At 42.9% G+C, this 22,595-nt stretch overlaps 1 protein-coding gene across 2 annotated transcripts in view; it reads right to left on the reverse strand.

Moving 5' to 3' along the window:
- Positions 1-3,371: 3,371 nt before the first annotated feature.
- SEPTIN2 (septin 2) overlaps positions 3,372-22,595 on the reverse strand; it is a 78,811-nt gene continuing 59,587 nt past the window's right edge. For both annotated transcript variants that reach the window (XM_069727716.1, XM_069727717.1), the window contains exons 9-13: positions 9,156-9,301; positions 7,218-7,304; positions 5,672-5,729; positions 4,733-4,815; positions 3,372-4,650 (exon numbers count right to left, since the gene is read on the reverse strand). In XM_069727716.1, coding sequence (XP_069583817.1) covers positions 4,735-4,815; positions 5,672-5,729; positions 7,218-7,304; positions 9,156-9,301 — 372 coding nt within the window. In that variant the 3' untranslated portion in view covers positions 3,372-4,650; positions 4,733-4,734. The remainder of the gene's footprint in view (positions 4,651-4,732; positions 4,816-5,671; positions 5,730-7,217; positions 7,305-9,155; positions 9,302-22,595) is intronic.

Raw genomic sequence — 22,595 nt, forward strand, 5'->3', positions numbered from 1 at the left:
TCTCAACTCTGTTCATGTTGTAACATTTTTGCCGTGAAGAAGAGGCTGGGACCTCTGCGGAGTCAAATTCAGTTAGGTAGAAACTTTGATTTAAAATCACTGATTTAAATCAAGCCTTACTGACTAGTGATTTAAATCGTGATTTAAATCAGTTAGATTTAAATCAAATCCACCCTGTGGCGAACTCAGTCGAGGGGTTCAAGAGAGGCCTGGATGTCTTCCTGGAGCAGAACAATATTGTATCATACAATTAATAGGTTCTGTAGAAGGACGTAGATCTGGGGATTTATTATGATGGAATATAGGCTGAACTGGATGGACAAATGTCTTTTTTCGGCCTTACTATGTTACTATGTAGATAAGCCCCCGATGTAACCTGAAAGATGAGAAAAAGAGGTTAGATTATACTCACCCAGGGGTGGTCCCGCTGCGGTCCGGGGCCTCCCATCTTCTTACGATGACGTCCTCTTCTTGTCTTCAGACTGCGGCTACTGGGTGAGTATAATCTAACCTATTTTAATCATCTTTCAGGTTACATCGGGGGCTTACCTACAGCATTACATAGTGCTGTAGATAAGCCCCTGATGCCGGTGGGCTTAGCTCACCTTCGATTTTGGGGGTGACCGGTTCCCTTTAACCGGACAGCAACTCGGTCATGACTATCGCTCTCGTGGAGTTTACATTTGCCATAGTCGGTAGGATCGGTCCATGCAGGGTCAGACTGGGGCATCTGGGACCCACAGGGTGAATGGACTCTAGGGGCCCAGGTACACTCACCGTGCTCGCCTGTTGATGGTTTGGGGGAGATCGGAACCTTGAAAGGAACAGTCGCCCCCTTCACTCTGTTAATTAAAAATATACAGAAAAGTAAAAAATAAAATAAAAACGTTGGGGTCTGAACCAGGCCCATGTGCCTCCTACAGACACTAAGCATGAACTGGTTAGCTGAGAGCCAGCAGGAGGGTATATACTGCAGGGGAGGAGCGAACTTTCTTTGTATCACTTAGTGTCAGCCTCCTAGTGGCAGCAGCATATACCCACGGTCTGTGTCCCCCAATGAGGCGAAGGAGAAAACTCCTTTAAGGGTATGTGCACACGTTGCGGAAAGGTGTGCAGATTTTTCCACACTGATTTTGGTAGATCCGCACTGCGGATTTACGGCGGTTTTTGTGTGGATTCCACCTGCGGTTTCACACCTGCGTATTCCTATTATGTAGCAGGTGTAAACCGCTGCAGAATCCGCACAAAGAATTGACATGCTGTGGAATAAACAACGCAGTATTTCCGCAGCATGTGCACTGCGGATTTTGTTTTCCATAGGTTTACCTGGCACTGTAAACTCATGGAAAACTGCTGCGAATCCGCTGTGGCCAATTCACTGCGGATCCGCAGCAAAATCCGCAACGTGTGCACATAGCGTAAGATGAATGAAGAGGGGCACGACAAAGTATAGCAAAATTCACTGATCAGGGGTGGGGAGTGTTTGTGTGGCAGGGCGGCTTTTTTGTCCCAGTCTGGCTCTGAAGGGAGTCCATCACTATCAAAATGCATTTTAAATGAGCTATATAGTTTAGCCCCTATAACAGCCATACTAGAATCATACCAGTTACTGGTACTGTGCCTGAGAAAATAACTTAATTCATATGCAAATTAAGAGGCCTTAATTAAGAGTAGCATTAACAGGTTAACATTGCACATCCAGCAGTTGTGGGACAACATGGCAGTGACTAAATAGCAAACACACCCCTTCAAAGTAGCTTTATTTCACATTTTCAAATATTAAAAGTGAAACATTTTGTTGAAGTGTATATGAAAGTAAAAAACATTTACAATGTAAATACCTAAAACATTGCAAAAATGACCAGAGGCACAGAAGAAAACATTCAACAATAAATGTGAGTCCTATGAGATGTTGGATCAGTGGTAGAAAACTAAACTAGCAACCTGTAAAATGAAGCAGTTTCTGCGCACAAAGTTATTACGCCTTCTCAGTTCATTAGTGATTGGTTGGATTTCAACATGCCTGATCCTTTTTTTTTCTCCTTTAGTGAGATATGACCAAATCCCCTCTCACATGAATGCTTGGGCCAAAAAAATGTATGGTCAGCCCTACTTTTATGAAGGCCTCCCAACCACAGAAGAAACAAGGATCATGTAGATTTCCAGCATGCTTAATCCTTTGTTCTCTTGGGAGATAAGGCACTGCCTACCTATAGAAGTAATCATGCACGCTTGGCATGTTTACCGTGGAGTCTGGAGACTCTGCCATATGAACCCACAGATTACAATGGGTAAGTGTTCTAGGAATGAAATCCTCAGATAGAACACATAGGAAACAAGAATATCTAAATGAGCCCTAATGTACATGCTAATTGCACAGTTCATACACATCAAGAAAATACTCTAGGGTTTTCTTGTCAAAAGTAGGCTATTCAGACATTCACAGTATAGCGATGGCTTGTTATGACATCCACGGTTAACGTGAGCATACAAAACCGCAGAATTATATGGCACATATTGTAAAAGTTAAAGGGGCTGCCCGGCCTTAGGCTACAAGTCTGCAGTCACACTACGTGATTGCAGACTTGTGAATCCTCACATCGCATGCACTGCAAGTATTCTCCGATGGCAGGAGCATGACTAAAAGCATGTGATTTGCATACATGCGACCACATCCCGACTAGACGTGGCCTAACTCGATGTAAGTGTATTGAGTGAGGCTGGACACGTCTAGTCAGAATGTGGCCGCATGTATGCAAATCATATAGTTGCTGTCACATGACCGCCTGCTCCCAGCGCTGCCACCGGGGAATCCTCACAGTGCGCAGTGTGTTCGCTGTCACACTTCGATATGCAATGTGTGTTATAGGTCAAAAGAAAGTGTTGAAGCAGGTCATATACATTGTAATGTATCTAAGGAGCCTTCTGTGCATTCTGGTGCCATTGTACTAACCTACATTGCGTTAACATGCACACCTGGCTGAGCCAAACCGTAAGCAAACACTGGAATTGGAGCCTGGTTGCGTGAAGTTGTAAGATTTGAAATCTCAGTTTTAGTATAACAAAAACATTTAATTTTACCTGCTGATATGTAACTTGCATAGTCTGCATGTGCTTTCACCACAGAACATACCTAGGAAATGCTACTGCTGATGGCTAAATCAACCACAGCACAGATAGTCTATGAAATGTCAGTGCTGAGGATTTTCACATTGAAAAATGGTTCACCAATGTAGCACCACGTTGGCTATAGGTATGAGACTGATGTTGGCCAGCCCGGCCATGTTCAGCAGGATGTGTCACCGGAATAATGTCTAACTAAAGATCGACAGACACCCTTCAGCAAGACAGGATGGATTTTTTTTTTTTTTCAATCTGATGTTATTAATTTCCCCAAGAAATGTTATACACCAATTGTCTGCCTGCAGATCCTATAAACCTTAAAAGCTAGTCTACATCTGTATCTTAGGTTTACTTATACATTTATTCTTGCCAGCAGCCAAAAAATTAGGCAATGTCCTCTCTTTATCAGGATCCATCCCAGTTATCAACTCCAGATGTTGTCACCTGATGTATCAATTATGACTTTTTAAAAAGTCACAAAATTTGGGGCAACTCCACTCCAGACCCCAGCCGATGTATTTTTTTTAGTATGCCAGTATTTGGAAGAAATATTTGCGCTCTAAAAAGTTGCAAAAGCAGTTCAAGGTAGAACAAAAAGACCATTTTTGGCTTTGCAGCAAATATAAAAAAACTGTACACGGTTCATGAAAGAATTGGCACAAAAAATGGCAACGAATACCTCAAATCAAAAAGAAAGAAAAGGTACATAAAAAAATGCAAATGCTGAATTGGGACCATAGATAGTAGAAGCTCAACTTTAAGGGTCTAAAGAGGGATGCACCAAATTTATCAAAAAGCATAATCCCCTGTGAAAGATTTGGTGCATTTGAGGACGGTCTATTCCAAGTTTATGCTGTCTAAAAACCCACAGGTTTAGTAAATATGCCCCAATGACTACAGGTCTGGAGATAAGAGGTAGTGGTGCTGCCAACTCTCAAGCGGTCAAGAAATATAACCTCTAAGCCTGCTCTGATTGTGCTGGGTGATAGTTTAAACAGCTGGGAAGTTACAGGTTTCAGACCAGTAGTATCCCTATGGTTTCACATTTCTGGAGTACACATATAAAAGGATATTTATAGTGATATGTTCCTTTTTACTTGAAGTGAGATCTTAAGTACTACTAGAATGTAGATCTAATTACCCAGTAGTCTGAGTAATTAATTTAATTAAAATGTCAAAATAAAGTTCTCAAACGTATGAGGGGGCTTACCATGAGTGAGAATACTGGAGGTGACAGAGGAAAGAGTACGTACGGTGAGCATGTGTATATCCATGCAAAGCACTGAAGGATCCGTTCAGGTTTCTACTACATGTAACAGTGGATAGTTAGATAATGTAACAGTTCCCCAATACGTTTCATCAACAAGACTCATAAGAGAATATAAATGGTTTCTATTCTATTGTCACAAAAATCCATGAAATATAGAAAAATAATAATAATGAAAAAAGTGTGTGTAATACATGGCAATAAAGTGTACTATACAAAAGGCACGAGTAACTCTCTTGTTTTGTACGGTGAGTGCAGACCTGTAAAGAGAAAAATAATTACTTCACAAGTTGATTATGTGAACAGAAAGCAGCTGTAAAACCTAGAGAGATGGCGCTTTACCACTACACATGTTCTTCTCCTCCCTGCCTCTGGATCTGCATTTGAGCCTGCATTCTCGCAATCATTTCCTGCATGCGTCGAAGCTGGAAGAAAAAGAACAGGTAAATAACTATGTTTTACCCCCGACAAAAAAAAAACCCAACATCATTTGCTTTTGTATGGATTTGGTCAAAGACAAATCCAACCAGCAAAAAAAGAATTTTTTGCAGACACCTCAATGACTGACCAGTTACAGTAGAAATAAAAGCAGCCATACACATTAGGCCAAAGGTGATGGATATGAACTATTTCAATGAAAAGCAAGCTTAACTTATAATTATTATTAACGGTCTTCAGCTCAATCTCGAGCTCTAGCGACTTGATGGATGAACACTCAGTAGGATGATCGATCTTGTGAAGCCTAGCTAAGTCCACCAAGGTCTTCTCCACTGTTATCTTGAGAATATCAAGCTATCGGGTTGTTGGTCTTCCACTCCATCTTGTTCCTTCTATTCATCTGACCACGATGTCCCTTCTCCTGTGATTGCCCTCTTCGTATGGTGTGTCCAAAGTAGGCAATTCATAGCTTAGTGATCCTTGCTTCAAATTCTGCTGACCAAAGTCTGATCGTCATGGTATAAGAGGAAGTAAACCAGGTTTCATTTTTTTCCCCCAATGATCAACAAAAGCTCAACAACCTATGGGGTCATCCACATATTAACGGCCGTCTAACATCTGTCACTTCCCGCAATAGGTCAGTCATCGGGCACAGGTGTAATTACACAAAAATGACCACATGAACAATAGTAATGGCCATTATTATCTAACACTTGCATGGTTGCATCAGCAGAACGAGACTTCATCAGAGCCAAATGTTTGCACAGCAATCATCCAAGTTCTACCTGATGTGTTCGGACTCAGTTTCAGACATGGAGAAGGTCATCTCTGTACGTCACTCACCTCTGCCTCCTTCTCCAGCAGTATCTGGTCCTTTGATGCTTCCACATTCTCAACTTTGCTGAAATGAAGTTAGAAGCACTGTAAATATCGTCTGCGAGAGCATCCATATGTGATAGAGATCAATAATTCAGCTAATAACCAATTCCACTAGTTGAAAGGGGTGCGGTCATCTTCATAAAAGGGTAAAATCACAAACGTTGCGAATTACCACTTACTAAAAATCCACAAAGTGGTCAAGTTTTTTTTTTTTTTTTTTTTTTTTTACACAGTTTACTGCTCATTGCCTAGGTTACCGGCCACTGTTGCAGTCTATCCAAGATGGCTGTACCTCTAGGCAAGGAGTGCTGCTCTTGCAAGTCTTTTCTACAGGCTCTTACAATCACTGCACTGAAGCTGGCCGGATTAGTGGACACTGCCAGATTTAACGCCTACTCGCTCATCCAATGCTGCAGAGGAAAAGCTTGCAGCAATGAGGAATGCAGAGTTAGGGTCAGCGGTCTTAAAAGGGTTGTCCACTACTAGGACAACCCCTTCTTGATCAAAATGTTTGATAAATAAAAACAAATAATAAATGTTAATAAAGCTTATACTCACCTCCCGTGCCTGCACCGTTGCCGCAGTGGCAACACTCCCTCTCCCCAGGGTACCCCCTTGTGATTATTGTGGTACGTGACGCCAGCGCCCAATCAGGAATGGCGTCACAGTCTCCGGCTTTGGAAAAATCGAACATGAAGAGGAAGTTTTGGCTGCAGCTGATCTCGGACTTCCTCTTCCTGCTCAATTCGACAGAAGGCGGGGAGAGTGCCCATGTCACCTCAACAGGACAGGGAGAGCGAGTGCTGGCACTGGGGGAACGGCACCAGCATGGCAGGCGGGTTTAAGCTTTATTATTTTATGGAGGCCAAGCGAGGGGTACGACAAGGAGTTGTCCAAGTAGTGGCCAGCTTCTTTAACAATGCTGCTGGTCCAAACTGTCAATCCTCAGAAGTACACCACCAGCAAATAGGAAGGCAGGAGAGCAATGTGCTCCTGAACAAAAATTATAGGACAAACACTTTAAAAGGGGGTTGTCAGGAACACCACAGACTCGTACAGTGCGGTGGCCCAGCTTTCATTTACTTCAATGGGAGCCAAGCTGCAGTTCCCGAGAATGACCACTACAGAGTGTGTGGAGCTGTGGTGCTCCTGTTCCATATTCTGTGCACTAATGGGCAGGGATATGGGAAGAGCTCATATGTAGGGGTGTTGGCATCAGACAACACTGATCTGATATTGATGACCTATCTTAAGACAAGGAGGACAACCCCTTTAAGATTTTCATCCACATCCTCAGATTCCTCATACATTACGTCAGGCTACATTTACAGTACTGGTCTTCTCAATAGACCCCACTATATGAAGCGTACACTGGCCATTTTGATACTGCCCAAAATCCCCCAACTACTAATATTGGTTATTGTATTAACAATTTCCCATAAATGAGAAAATAAAATTTAGCATTTCATGTTAGCGTATGTCTACCACACTGACAATGGCATTATTGTACCTGGCACCACCTCTTTTCAGCCTTTCTGAGCGGAAGTTCTCATAATGCAGGTCCTGAGTCACCTCTTGCAGATCCTGCATGTGGGTGCTGTGCAGGGAGAAGACGGCAACACATCAGAATGACAAAAGCAATGGAAAATAAACAGAGTGACCGTATTTCCTTAGAGAGATTATATATATATATATATATATATATATATATATATATATATATATAGAGAGATATATATATAGAGAGATATATATATATATATTGTTTTTAAAGAAGCACTCCCTTCAAAGTTTTTGTCCACTTAATCATCATATAGCATTCACTGTGTACTTACAATGGCTCATTTTGCCTTTCTACCCAACCAATTCTTCTCTTTTCCATTAGGTCTATGACATCACGTGATTAAAAATTGGCTAATTGAATCTTTCTAAGCTCCATGTAGAAAAAGGAGGTCAATTTCCCCTGTATGAGTCATGAGTCAGTCAATACAAAAGTCTCTGGGAGAGGGGAAGGAGGGAGCAGCTGGGTCAGGTGGTGAAGAGGGGATGATAAATGCAGGCACAAGAGACTTCAATTTTTTACATAAAGCACAGAAAAGAAAAATTATCGGGGAAGAAAGGCAAAATGAACAATTGTAATTGCCGTTCACAAATTCATTCCTAAGGCATCATTACACTTAGGAGAGCTAAAATTTGCTGATCTTGGCAGGACTGGCGAACAATCTAACATGTATCACCTGATTAGCCAATATTCCTTCCACAGATTTCAGCGAATTAAGAGGATAAATGATAATGACTTTCAACATGTGCAATTTGAGTTGTTTGGCAATTACCTACTTGGGATCCTGCACTAAGGCTACGTTCACATTTGCGTTGTGCGCTGCTGCGTCGGCGACGCAACGCACAACGCAAATAAAAACGCACCAAAACGCATGCAAAAACGCTGAGTTTTGCGACGCATGCGACCTTTTTTGCCGAAATTTGGACGCAAGAAAAATGCAACTTGATGCGTTTTCTGCGTCCAACGCTTGCGGCAAAAAAAAACCGCATGCGTCGCACAACGCAGCACAACGCATGTCCATGCGTCCCCCATGTTAAATATAGGGGCACATGACGCATGCGTCGCCCGACGCAAACACGCAAAACGCTAATGTGAACGTAGCCTAAGTCGAGTGATCAGGTGTATGGTGGGGGAGGGGAACTGAAGGTGTATGGTCTCTGCTTTGGTAGAAAGGTGCAGAGGTCCCCTACTGGATTAACTGGGTTGCACCAAGTAAAAAGATGATTTGCACCCTTTTTTCATCTTCTGCACTCACTCTTAGGTCTAAAAAAAAAAAAACTGATGCAAAATCCGGACCAAAATATTGAGGTGTAAGGCTGCTTTCACACATCAGGTTTTTTTTTCAGGCTAAATCCGGCTCTCGGGAGAAAAACCGGAAAAAATAAAAACCGGATCCGGTTTCCCCCCCATTGACTTGTATTAGCACCGGATTGCGCCAGATGGCCCAGCGTTCCTTCCGGTTTGATGCCGGATCTGGCGTACACTCGATTCCGGCGTCTGGAAAAAACGTCTACTGTAATGTTTTTTTTGTCTCCGGCGAAAAAGCCTGAAGCGCCGGATCCAGCGCTTCCGGCTGTTTGCTAGAATGGAAGCCTATGGGAGCCAGATGCAGAAAATGGCGGATTTGGCGGCCTGATCCATTTTTTTAAAACTAAGCCTGCTCCAATTTTTTTTTATCCAATAATCTAGATAGGCTAGCCGGATCCGTCAAAAAAACGGATCCGTCCCATCAGTTTTTCACAATCTGCGCTGGATCCAGTTTTTCCAACATTCGCCGGATTTAGTCTGAAACAAAAAACCTGATGTGTGAAAGTAGCCTAAAAGAGACTGCATATACATGGGCCTGGATTCATTTAAGCGATTATGAAGTGAACAAAAAACACTTACATTAGCATTGTCCTTAATTTCAGGAAGTCGTTATGTTCTGGGTTTTCCACTTCAACCACTCCCCACGGATACAGCCGACCTCGAACCTTTTTACCTTTGGCCTCAATGAGCTGATTGGAACCAACAACAGAGAAGGGGATACTGGCCTACAATCAGAGAAGCAAAAATATAGCAGATAAAATATCTAAAAGGGAATGTATCATCATAAAACGCCCTACTTTAAAACCTGTTGTTTTTTTTTAATTGAATATATGAAAATTTTTTATATCAACATGCGTATTAAAAAGAAAAAAAACATATAGAAATCTCAGTTCTCACACTGAACACTGGGACCTTTTTGGATTGTATCTTCCTGTCCTTTACAGGATACTTTTCAGCAGTCCCATTATCATCACAGGCAGGATTACAACAGGTACAACAGATGAGAATACAAGCACAACCATTCACAATAGGTCATTTCACATCCCTGTGTTTTACAATAACCTTTGCACACACTCATTAGGTGCTTCAATACAAAAGATTGCGTTCTGGGTCAGGGGCAGTCTATTACTGCTAATCCACATGAAAAATTTCTAAAAGAAAGTATGAGTCTAAAACAGCCCAAAGCAGCCAGTGTGAAAAAAGAAAAGTCTCATTTTTATTTTTAGTTTCAAAAATTTTTTATTTGAAGTTTTCAACGTAACATAGATCATCTTCCATACAGAAGAGAAAAAAATGTATGACTAAGAAATACAGCAAATGTAATATGAAAGACTCGATTTTACAGGGGATGAACCAGACATAAGACAACAAAAACATCACGTACAAGGGGTAGAAACATCAGGGTAGGGAGCACTAGCACTTATTACAAAACAATCAAAGGTCGGTTTCTAAAAGGGTATATATATATATATATATATATATATATATATATATAGACAATTATGTATATAGAATATATATATATATAAGGGTCACTTCGGTCTGTCTGTCTGTCCTTCTGTCACGGTTATTCATTCGCTGATTGGTCTCGGCAGCTGCCTGTAACAGTCCGTCCCCTACACTCACTGCCCGGCGACCGCTCCATAATCCCCTCCACTCACACAGGGTTAATGGCCGCGGTGTAACGCACTCCGTTACCACTGCTATTAACCCTGTGTGTCCCCAACTATTTACTATTGATGCTGCCTATGCAGCATCAATAGTAAATATATGTCATGTTAAAAATAATAATAAAAAAAACCTGCTATACTCACCATCCACCGCCTTTCGCGCTCCTCGCCACGATCCCGGGACCGCTCCATTGCAAGCGGCAGCTTCCGCTCCCAGGGCTGGTGTGCGACAAGGACCTGCCGTGGGTGTGCGACAAGGACCTACCGTGACGTCACGGTCATGTGACCACGACGTCATCATAGGTCCTGCTCACACCAGCCCTGGGACAGGAAGCTGCCGCTTGCAATGGAGCGGTCCCGGGAGCGTGGCGAGGAGCGCGAAAGGCGGCGGATGGTGAGTATAGCAGGACTTCAACGGGCCTTCGGAAGGTGAGTATATGTTTATTTATTTTTTTAATTCTCTATACTACGTGGCTCTGTGGTGTATACTCCGTCGCTGTGCAATATACTATGTGGCTAGGCAATATACTATGTGGGCTGTGCAATATACTACGTGGACATGCATATTCTAGAATACCCGATGCGTTAGAATCGGGCCACCATCTAGTATAGATATAATTGTCTAAGGGTCACTTCCGTCTTTCTGTCTGTTCTTCTGTCTGTCCTTCTTTCTGCCACGGATATTCATTGGTCGCGGCCTCTGTCTGTCATGGAATCCAAGACGCTGATTGGTCTCGCCAGCTGCCTGTCATGGCTGCCGCGACCAATCAGCGATGGTCACAGTCAGATTAGTCTCTCCCCTGCAGTCAGCACCCGCTCCATACTCCCCGCAGTCACCGCTCACACAGGGTTAATGCCAGCGGTAACGGACCGCGTTATGCCGCGGGTAACTCACTCCGTTACCGCCGCTATTAACCCTGTGTGACCAAGTTTTTACTATTGATGCTGCCTATGCAGCGTCAATAGTAAAAACATCTAATGTTAAAAATTATAAAAAAAATAAAAAATCGTTATATACTCACCTTTCTCGACACTCTGGTGACCGCTCCATGCAAGCGGCAGGTTCCGGTGCCAAGGATGTTATGGGAGAAGGACCTGCCATCACGTCACGGTCATGTGACCGAACTACAAGGGGCCCTCGGAAGGTGAGTATATGTTTATTTTTTAACATGTGACATACGTGGCTGGGCAATAAACTACGTGGCTGGGCAATATACTACGTGGGCATGCATATTCTAGAATACCCGATGCGTTCGAATTGGGCCACCATCTAGTGTGTGTATATATATATATATGTGTGTGTGTGTGTGTGTGTGTGTGTGTGTGTGTGTGTGTGTGTGTGTATATATATATATAATTGTCTAAGGGTTTTTCTGTCTGTCCTGGAAATCCCGGCTCTCTGATTGGCGGCCTCGACCAATCAGGGACCGGCACAGCATCGACGTAGAAATCCCGCGTCTCTGATTGGTCGAGGCCGCCAGGCCTCGACCAATCAGCAACGGGCACAGCGACGATGATGTCATAAAGGACGTAGACATCCCGCGTCTCTGATTGGTCGAGGCCGCCAGGCATAATGGTTGCCATGGCGACGATGATGTCATAAAGGTTGCCTCGACCAATCAGCGACGGGCACAGTCTGCCGCGAATTCTGGAATCATCATTGTCCATGTATTACAGGGACATGCATATTCTAGAATACCCGATGCGTTAGAATATACATACATACATACACACACACATATACACATATATATACATATATATATATATATATATATATATATATATATATATATATATATATATATATATATATATATATATATATATATACACACACACACACATACATACATACACACACATTGCTGGTCAAATTTTAACCCTTAAAACTTCCTAACAAAAAAAAAATTGGTTCCAAAATTGTGCTGATGTAAAGTAAAGTAGACATGTGGGAAATGTTACTTATTAAGTGTTTTGTGTGACATATCTCTGTGATTTAAGGGCTTGAAAATTCAAAGTTGGAAAATTGCAAAATTTTCAACAAATTTCCGTTTTTTTTCCACAAATAAACGTAAGTCATAACAAAAATTTTACCACTGTCATGAAATACAATATGTCACGAGAAAAAAAAATGTCAGAACCACGAGGATCCATGGAAGCGTTCCAGAGTTATTAACTCAAAGGGACATTGGTCATAATTGTAAAAATCGACCCGGTCATTAACATGCAAACCACCCTTGGGGGTTAAGATGAACCATGCTCCTACAATTAGACACAAACTTTACACATTTTGCTCATAACTCTGAATCTCACTGAAAAGGAGTTGCTATAGGGAGTCACAAATCGTTAACACAACAAGTCATCAACTGTGTAGTAGATAAGGAAGCGAGGTATATTATCTTAGTGTTAGTTATAAGTGGCCAGTTATTCTCAATCACAAATGTACAAACCCCTAATCAGGATCAAGCCATTTTCATTCATAAGATAGTAGACAATGACCTTCCCTTAATCCAGGGTGCCGTAATATTTTGTGGAGACCTAAATGTTACCCTTGACCCGGTGTTGGATAATTCTAAAAGCAGATCGCATCTCTATGCGGTTATCAAGCGTATCAGGAAAGCCTTTTTACGAATGCAGCTTCATGACATCTGGAGGCTCCAGCACCCGTCAGATAGGGATTATAGCTTTTACTCTCATCCGCATGATTCTTATAGTAGGTTAGACCATATCCTCCTCCAACAAAATGCCTTACCTTGGTCTTCAGATTCTAGTATTGGTAACATACTTTGGTCAGATCATGCCCCTGTATATTGCTCACTAAAAGTACCATCCCTTACCAAAACATCAGGGTCTTGGCGTCTCAATGTGTCGTTAGTATCAGATACATTATGTGCCTCGGACATACGAGCCTCCATATCTAACTTTATTGTTGATCATGGAAATGATGATACAGCCCCCACAATTAAATGGGAAGCCCTCAAGTGTGTACTTAGAGGGGTATTTATCAAACATGGGTCCCGAATCAAAAAGATAGGGGTCAGGCAATCAAACTAGCCTTACAGAGAGTCACTAATTTGGAGTGGATTCGTAAGAAGGCGCTCTCTACTGCAAGCCTCAGAGATCTTCTCAAAGATTAAGATTAGAAGCTAAAAAAATAATCGATTCTTCATGTAAATGTTTATTTCAGTTAGGTCAAAGTAGGTTCTACGAGTTTGGTAACAAACCGGGAAGAAGGTTAGCTAAAGCTCTTAATGCTAAAAAGACCCAAACAAATAGGCCCTGTATTAAGAATACTCAAGATAAATTGGTTCATACCACATCTGAAATTGCAGATGTCTTCCATTCATATTATTCAAAGCTATATAACTTGCCTAAATCTGCCCTACACAGGAAATTATATTAATACATCAACCCTTTCCAAAAAATTGGAGGATGAATGAGTAAAATTCCTGGAAAATCCTTTTTCACATCAAGAACTAGAAGCCTCTGAGATCTCCCTAGAAATAAAAGTCCAGGGCCTGATGGTTTCACAGCAGAATTCTATAAAGTATTTTTTTGAACAATGTTCTCGGTTACTATTACAATCATTTAATTCCATATCAGAGTCTACTTTCTTTCCTCCCCATTCCACAACGGCACATATTGCAGTCATTCCCAAACCAGGGAAAGACCCCAACTCATGTAGTAGCTATAGGCCTATATCATTATTAAATGTAGAATTAAAATTATATGCCAAGCTTTTGGCCAACAGACTTAAATCCCACCACCCTCACTTAACGCAACCAGTCCAGGTGGGTTTTGTTCCAGGAAGAGAGGCAGGAGATAGCACTTTGAAAACAATAGATATTATTAATCATGCACACACTCAAAAAAAAAAACTTTAATGATCCTATCGCTTGATGCCGAAAAGGCTTTTGATAGGATCTCATGGTCTTCTCTCTCTCAAACTCTGAGCCACATCGGTTTGGGTCCTGTACTTACTTAAAAAAATCTTAGGCCGGGTTCACATTAGCGTTTCTGTGTGCAGTGTATGATCCGCATGCGTCATGCATACATATCTTTAGCATGGTGTATGCAGGGACATGCGTTTGCATGCGTTCGCAAGCGGATGCGTACGCATGCGTCGTTTGGCGGTGTCTGGCGAATGCAACATGTTGCATTTTTTGAGGAGTAAAATATTGCGGAATCATGCGCATAATTGCTTAAAAAAAACGCATTACTGTCTATGGGAAGGATTGGTACGCTAGGACATGCGTACGCATGCGTTTGATACGCATGCGCACTTCAGACTGCGCATGTCCAGGAAATTATGTCACCACCTCCACCATGCGCAGAAACAACGCAAACGCATGCCAAACGCATTTAAACGCATGCACACGCAGCGTTTTTATTTTGAGTAATGCGTAACATGATGCGGAGGCGTAAGCATGCGTTTGCGCATGCAGATGATACGCTGTGCACAGAAACGCGAATGTGAACCTAGCCTTAGCCCTATACCACTGCCCCTCAGCCCAGCTAAAAATTAACGGCTCCATTTCAGCCACCTTTACTAGAAAGAATGGTAACCAACAAGGTTGCCCCCTCTCCCCAATGTTGTATATCCTGATAATGGAGCATCTTATGGAAGCCATACGTGATAATCCTGATAACCAGGGAATCAAAATAGCGGGTTCTGAGTATAAGTGTTCTGCATTTGCTGATGACCTTCTAGTTTATTTAACTAATCCACCTATCTCGCTTCCTTTCCAGATGTCGGATCTGGCACGTTTTAGTAGTTTGGTCCAATTTTAAGATCAATATCGAAAAATCTGAAGCCATGAATATTTCCCGACCCTTGCAAATGGTGAATGTTCTGAAATCTAATTTACCATTTAAATGGCTCTCAATCACATTAACTAATTGAGAACCATTATTTTTGCGAATTTATCAGAACTGTTTGATTTGAACTTTGGTCGATTTTTGTCCAGATTGGAAGAGGATCTTAATTCCTGTGGAACCAAGGAGAATTCTCCTGGTTTGGCCGGGTTAACATCCATCCTCAAAATGACTGTATTGCCTAGACTTTTGCATTTACTACAAACTATCCCGATATAGATCCCATTCGCCTTCTGGATGAGAGTCCAATGTAAATTCAGTCAATTTGTTTGGTCGGTAGGACGCCAAAGAATTTGTAGTACTGTTTTGGTGCTTCCAAAGGATTTAGGGGGTATAGGTTTGCCAGACTGCTGAAAATACTATCTGACATTCGCCCATGCAAGAATCTTTGATATTCTTCACTGCAGAGCATCTAAAATGTGGGTACGTATGGCCTATGAGTCTTGTCATACATCAGTTTCCACTCTACCACGGATTTGGCCTATTTTGGCCCAAAATAACATCCCCATTCCATTTAGTGTCAGGCACATACTACAAACTGTTCACATTCCCAGTATAAAGGGAATTCTAAGTGAACCATTAGGACGATTATCCCCAACAGATAAAACCCAAAATTCCCATCCGGTGTCTCCTCAAGCCTTTTTCTGGGTAGCTCCAAGAAAAACCCCTTGCATCTTTATCATGTGGCCCGAGGATATATTGCGTCCCCTCTCAGTTATTCTAGGTGATCGTCCACAGAAAGCGAGATATTCTTTTGAATACATTTAACTAGTACCGTATTTTTCGGACTATAAGACGCACCGGACCATAAGACGCACCCCAAATTTGGGGTGAAAATTGCAGAAAAAAAGATTTTTTATAACATGGGGGTCCGTCTTATTGTCCGAATTTACAGTATCTTATGGCGGTGGCAGAGCAGGGTCACAGGAGGCAAGGTGGGGTGATGCTGGGATGAGAAGGTGCTGGGATGAGAAGGTGCTGGGATGAGAAGGTGCTGGGATGAGAAGGTGCTGGGAGGAGGAGGTGCTGGGATCAGGAGGTGCTGGGATCAGGAGGTGCTGGGATCAGGAGGTGCTGGGATCAGGAGGTGCTGGGATGAGAAGGTGCTGGGATCAGGAGGTGCTGGGATCAGGAGGTGCTGGGATCAGGAGGTGCTGGGATCAGGAGGTGCTGGGATGAGAAGGTGCTGGGATGAGAAGGTGCTGGGATCAGGAGGTGCTGGGATCAGGAGGTGCTGGGATCAGGAGGTGCAGTGAGAGGTATGGCGTGAGAGGGGTCCCTGGCGTACCATGCAGGCTTACCTAGGTGGCAGAGGTCCGGTGGCAGAGGTGCGGTGGCGGGGGTGTGGCAGCAGAGGAGGCGCAGGAAGCGGGGTCCCTTTCCCCGGTATGGTGATGCAGCAGGCCCGGTATGCAGCAGAGCCGGGTGAATCCTCTTGTTATCGGTGGGCGCGGCCATCTTCCTGAGGCCGCGCGTGTGCAGATGAAGCGCTCTGCTCCCGGGGCTTCAGGAAAATGGCCGCAGGAGGCCGCGCGTGCGCAGATGGAGATCGCGGCAGCCATTTTCCTGAAGCCCCGGGAAGCAGAGCGCTCCATCTGCGCACGCGCGGCCTCCAGAAAATGGCCGCCACCACCGATAACAAGAGGATTCACCCGGCTCTGCTGCATACCGGGCCTGCTGCATCACCATACTGGGGAAAGGGACCCCGCTTACTGCGCCTCCTCTGCCGCCACACCCCCGCAACCGCACCTCTGCCACCGGACCTCTGCCACCTAGGTAAGCCTGCATTGCGACTATTAGACGCACCCCCCATTTTCCCCCCTTTTTTTGGGGGGAAAAAGTGCGTCTTTTAGTCCGAAAAATACGGTACATTTTTTTTTCACTATATTTGCCAATCATTTAGATTGGGTGCCCCCTCTTTCTTCGTTTGAATCCCTATGTATGGCTCCCACTAATCCTGCGCATGCAATCTCCGATATCTATAAGCTTCTATTAGTGATCCGGATATGCTTCCCTCTTATTGTAAGGCGTGGGAAAGGGAGCTTCATCTAACCTTTACAAGAGAACAATGGTAAAAATGTTTCCATCTCTCTCATAAATCTAATACAGCCACAAAAGCTCAGGAAACTACCGTAGTTATAAAATCGTCTCTAGACGGTGTCTTGTTACTTCAGTCTTACATAAATGATTTCCGGGAGTATCCAGCTTGTGCTGGCGATGTGGGGCCCATGTGGGTTCTATGTCTCACATATGGTGGGCGTGCCCAGCCTTGGCGGCCTTCTTGGAGGTTTGCTAAAGCGATTAAAGAAAGGACAGGGGTGTCAATCCCTAAAAGCCCGGAAGCAATTCTACTATTTATGATTTCCATGTCTAAGAATGTTTTTAAGAAATTGTTATTGAGGCATCTTCTTCAGGCACTAAGGTGGTAATTCCGCGACAATGGAAGTCCTTAGACCTGCCTTTGCTAGAGGAATGGTTTGGGAAGGTGGCTAGTGTTCACCGGATGGACTTCCTGATAGCTGCCTCTTGTGTATGGACTAACAAAGTGGCTGCAAAATGGTTTCATTGGGAATCCTTAAGGTACCGTCACATTAAGCGACGCTGCAGCGATTTAGACAACGATCCCGATCGCTGCAGCGTCGCTGTGTGGTCGCTGGAGAGCTGTCACACAGACAGCTCTCCAGCGACCAACGATGCTGGTCCCCTGGTAACCAGGGTAAACATCGGGTTACTAAGCGCAGGGCCGCGCTTAGTAACCCGATGTTTACCTTGGTTACCAGCGTAAACGTAAAAAAAACCAAACACTGCATACTTACATTCCAGTGTCTCTCCTCCGGCGCTGTGCTTTCCTGCACTGTCAGCGCCGGCCAGCCGTAAAGCAGAGCGGTGATGTCACCGCTGTGCTTTACGGCTGGCCGGCGTTCACAGCCAGTGCAGGAAAGCACAGCGCCGGAGGACAGACACCGGAATGTAAGTATGTAGTGTTTTTTTTTTTTTAAGTTTACGCTGGTAACCAGGGTAAACATCGGGTTACTAAGCGCGGCCCTGCGCTTAGTAACCCGATGTTTACCCTGGTTACCAGTGAAGACATCGCTGAATCGGTGTCACACACGCTGATTCAGCGATGTCTGCGGGAGATCCAGCGACGAAATAAAGTTCTGGACTTTCTGCTCCGACCAACGATCGCATGGCAGGATCCAGATCGCTGCTGCCTGTCAAACTGAACGATATCGCTATCCAGGACGCTGCAATGTCACAGATCGCTAGCCATATCGTTCAGTGTGACGGTACCTTTATCCTCACCGATGTACCCAAATATACGAAGATAATTGCTACCTTATCCTTTTACGATATTTGATATGCTGATATAGTACATACTCCATCTGCCTTAGTGATTTGTCCTCATGGTCCCTATAAACATTTCTTCTCTTTTCTTTGTTATTTAGATTAAACAGGTTGTGTCTTTTGCAAACTACTGTTGATACCGTCAGAGAATTGTTTAGTTACATGGGAACAAACCACTCCAATTTCAGTAGTTGCTATGCCATATGGTGTGTTCTTGTGAACCTGTTGATATGTTTGTTCTTGTTGTGTATTATAAAACAAAATTTTGAATAATAAGATCTGAAATTGGGCAAAGCTATTCCCCCCCCCAGGGGCTTAGAACAAAATAATATGGTTCTTCTGATAGGGGGTGGTTCACCAGACCATAAGAACTTGGTTTCAACCGAAACAAGTCGCATGCTTGAGAACGCAGAGAAGAGGGGACACAATGGTGCGCATAGCGTGTACGCTTACATGTCATAGCCACTGCCTTACAGCGCCTCCGGCGCATGCGCACATAAGATATGATGCTGGGGCTGTACACCCAGAATCAGTGGGCATGCCGAGGAGTGAATGGGCAGTGCACACACGCAGAATTTGCTAGGTAGATGCAGTGATGTCGGGCCAGTCATGGCAATCAATCAAAATGCTGTGGGCATGCTTAACCCCTTAGTGACCGCCAATACACCTTTTAACTGACCTGAGATATAAGAGACTTATATCCCCATACAGGTAACAATCCAGCAGCTGTCGGCTGTACACTATAGCTGACAACTTTCTGCATCAGCCATGATCAGTGTTAGCACCATCCAAATCTATTTAACCCCTTAGATGCGGCTGTCAGTAGTGACTACATCATTATAAATGGTTAACAGAGTGTGGGGGCTTCCTCTTTATCCCAATTGGTGGTCTCAGATCATGATTGTGTGGTCCTGATGTTTGTCATGGCAATTCACGACCAAATAGCGGTTTTAGAGTCTGACGGCTGTAGTAATCTGTTCAGAAGTTAGTGACATTTAGGTGGTAAAAATACACATTTTCATTTTTCTCATGCCACTTTGCATTAATTCCTGAAAATCACCCAAAGGGTTAAACTACCTGACTGCAGTTTTCAATATGTCAGGGGGTGCTGTTTTTAAAATGGTATCACTTGTGGGGATTTCCCTATATATAGGACCCCCAAATTCACTTCAAACATGGATAGGTCCCTAAAAAAATACATTTTGCAAATTTCCTTGAAAAAAATGTAAATTGCTGCTACATTTTTAAACCTCCTAAAATGCTAACAAAATAAAATAACATTTTGTAAATGGTGCTGATGTAAAGCAGACATGTGGGAAATATTATTTATTAATGTTTTGCTGTGGTATGACTATCGGGATTAAAGGGATAATCATTCAAAGTTTGAAAATTGCTAATTTTTTAAAATTTTTTTCAAATTTCTGATATTTTTAATAAATAAACACAAAGCATATCAACCTAAATTTACCATTATCATAAAGTATAATGTGTCATGAAAAAACAATCTCAAAATCACTGGGCTTTGTTGAAGCGTTGCAGAGTTATTACCACATAAAGTGACACTGGTCAGATTTCAAAAATTTGGCTCCGTCACTAAGGGGTTAATTTTTTTTTTTTAAATTCGTTTATTAATTTCAGAATAGACAAACATTGCACATATTACATTTATCATTATTAAACATACCATCAGATACAAATGATTACAAACATCATCGCATCCAAAGTTCAGAGGCAATAGACTGTGCATGTTGAATCACTAGTACCTACAAAATACCTACTATACAACTTAAACAACTTTAACCTTTAGTAATAAGTCGCCAAAAGAAAACAGATTCAAGTTTGCTCTGCAACGATGTCCCCAAACCCCATGCCCTCCTCCCCGTGCATATATCTAATCCACGCAGACTACAGAGTATGATGAGATGAGTTCCATCTACCCCAAATTTTTTCGAATTTACCTGGGCATCCTCTATTATGGTACAGTGTTCTTTCATATGGGATAACCGAGTTCACCAGGTCAATCCAAGCTCTGAGAGACGGGGAGGAGCTACCCATCCACCTTAATGCCAGTACCTTTCGTGCTAAGAAGAGCGTTTCTCGAAGGAAGATCCCAGTATGGTGATCCCAGGTCTCTGTATCCCACACCCCAAATAGGCAAGTCAATGGTTCAAGTGGGACAGGGATTAACAATAAAGACGTTAACAATGTCGTGACTTCTTTCCAATAATGAAGGATTACCGGGCACCGCCATATCATGTGGGTAAAATCCGCATCATGTGCGTGACACCGTAAGCAGTCTGACGTCTGAAGGCGGCCCATTTTAAAAAGTCGTGTCGGAGTCAGATAAGTCTGATATGTAATATATAGCTGGGTCATCCTATTGTTAACTGAGGGAGAAACTTTAGTTGGAGATTCCAAAATATCTTCCCACTCCTCTCCCAGTGTACCGGGAAGGAGTCCCTCCCATTTCTTTTTTAAGGTGTTAATAGTGAGCCCATCTCCCACGGATAATAGGTATGTGTATAAAGAGGAAATGAGTCCCTGAGGACCCTGTGATTTGAGAATGCCTATAAGGGGTAAAGATGAAATTGCTCGACCTGCACCTGCATTTCGCATATGTGACTGGAAAGCTGACCTCAGCTGTAAATAACGGAAGAATTGAGATCTTGGGATATTGCAGGTATCCCGCAATTGTTCAAAGGACACAAAAACATCCTGGTTATATAAATTACCTACCGAGAGAACACCACATGAGATCCAGAACTCAGTAGACGGGTGATTTAGTAATTCTGGAAAATAACTATTATACCACAGTGGCATTTCGGCTATTATATCTGTATATTTAATAACTTTTTTAATTTGTCTCCATATTAATCTCGCTTGTCGAAGCAATGGCAGCAAACGGGGAGCACTGACTTTCTCCATTTCCAAAAAACCCAGTGGACAGTCAATACGGGCAGAATGGATTATATGGCTTTCTGAATTAGGTAGGGAGTTGCTAGGCATCCATTTGCTTATCGCCCTAGCCTGCCCAGCAAGATAATATAGATAAAAGTCTGGTAAGGCTGCCCCTCCCCCCCTTGTCGGTCTCTGTAGAGTAGATAGCTTGAGTTTGGGTCTAGTCTTCCCCCATATAAAGGACGTGGTCAGGGAGTTTAAGTTTGCAAAGAAAGATTTGGGTATTGGCACAGCACTATGTTGGAGACAATAATTAAATTTGGGGAGCAATATCATCTTAACTAAATTAATGCGACCTGCAACGGAGAGAGGGAGTTTGCTCCAAGCTATGAATTTAGATTTGGCCAGGTCCAATAGTGGATAAATATTAAGTCGTAGGTCCAGCTGACTATATTGAGACATATGTATTCCTAGATATTTGAAATTGGAGACTACAGGTAGTGACGAGAGATTTTCGAGACGGGGCATCGGCGCATGAGACAGAGGCATCAGAGCAGACTTATCCCAATTGATATAGAGACCAGAGAATTTGCTAAAATTATCTATAGTCGTTATTACTCGCGGTAGTGTTTCTTCTGTTTTACCCATAAATATGATCATATCATCAGCATATAGACCGATGGTATCTACACGATCCGCAATACTTATTCCCTTGATATCCGTGGAAGACCTTATGCGTATTGCCAATGCTTCTATCGCGAGGGCAAAGAGGGCCGGGGACAGAGGACATCCCTGACGGGTTCCCCTATGTAAAGTAAAGGAATCAGAGATAGAATTATTCACAATTACCCGTGCCCTAGGATTCCTATATAGTGTATCTATCCCTCTAATAAATTTATCTCCAAAACCGTATTTCTGCAGACATGCAGAAAGAAAAGGCCATTCAAGGGAGTCAAACGCTTTAGCTGTGTCTAGGGATGCCAGAGCCCAGTTATTATCCAATTCTAGGGAGCTATATTGAATCACTGATTGGACCCGCCGAATATTAATAGAGGTACTTTTCCCAGGCATAAAGCCTGTTTGATCTGGGTGTATAAGATCTAATATGATTGTATTTAGTCTAGTGGCCAATATTTTAGTGAAGATTTTATAATCTACGTTCACCAATGATATGGGGCGATATGATCCACATTCCAAGGGGTCCTTTCCCTCCTTCTTAAGTACAATG

This window comes from Ranitomeya imitator, chromosome 5 (assembly GCF_032444005.1).
Source record: "Ranitomeya imitator isolate aRanImi1 chromosome 5, aRanImi1.pri, whole genome shotgun sequence".
NCBI lineage: Eukaryota > Metazoa > Chordata > Amphibia > Anura > Dendrobatidae > Ranitomeya > Ranitomeya imitator.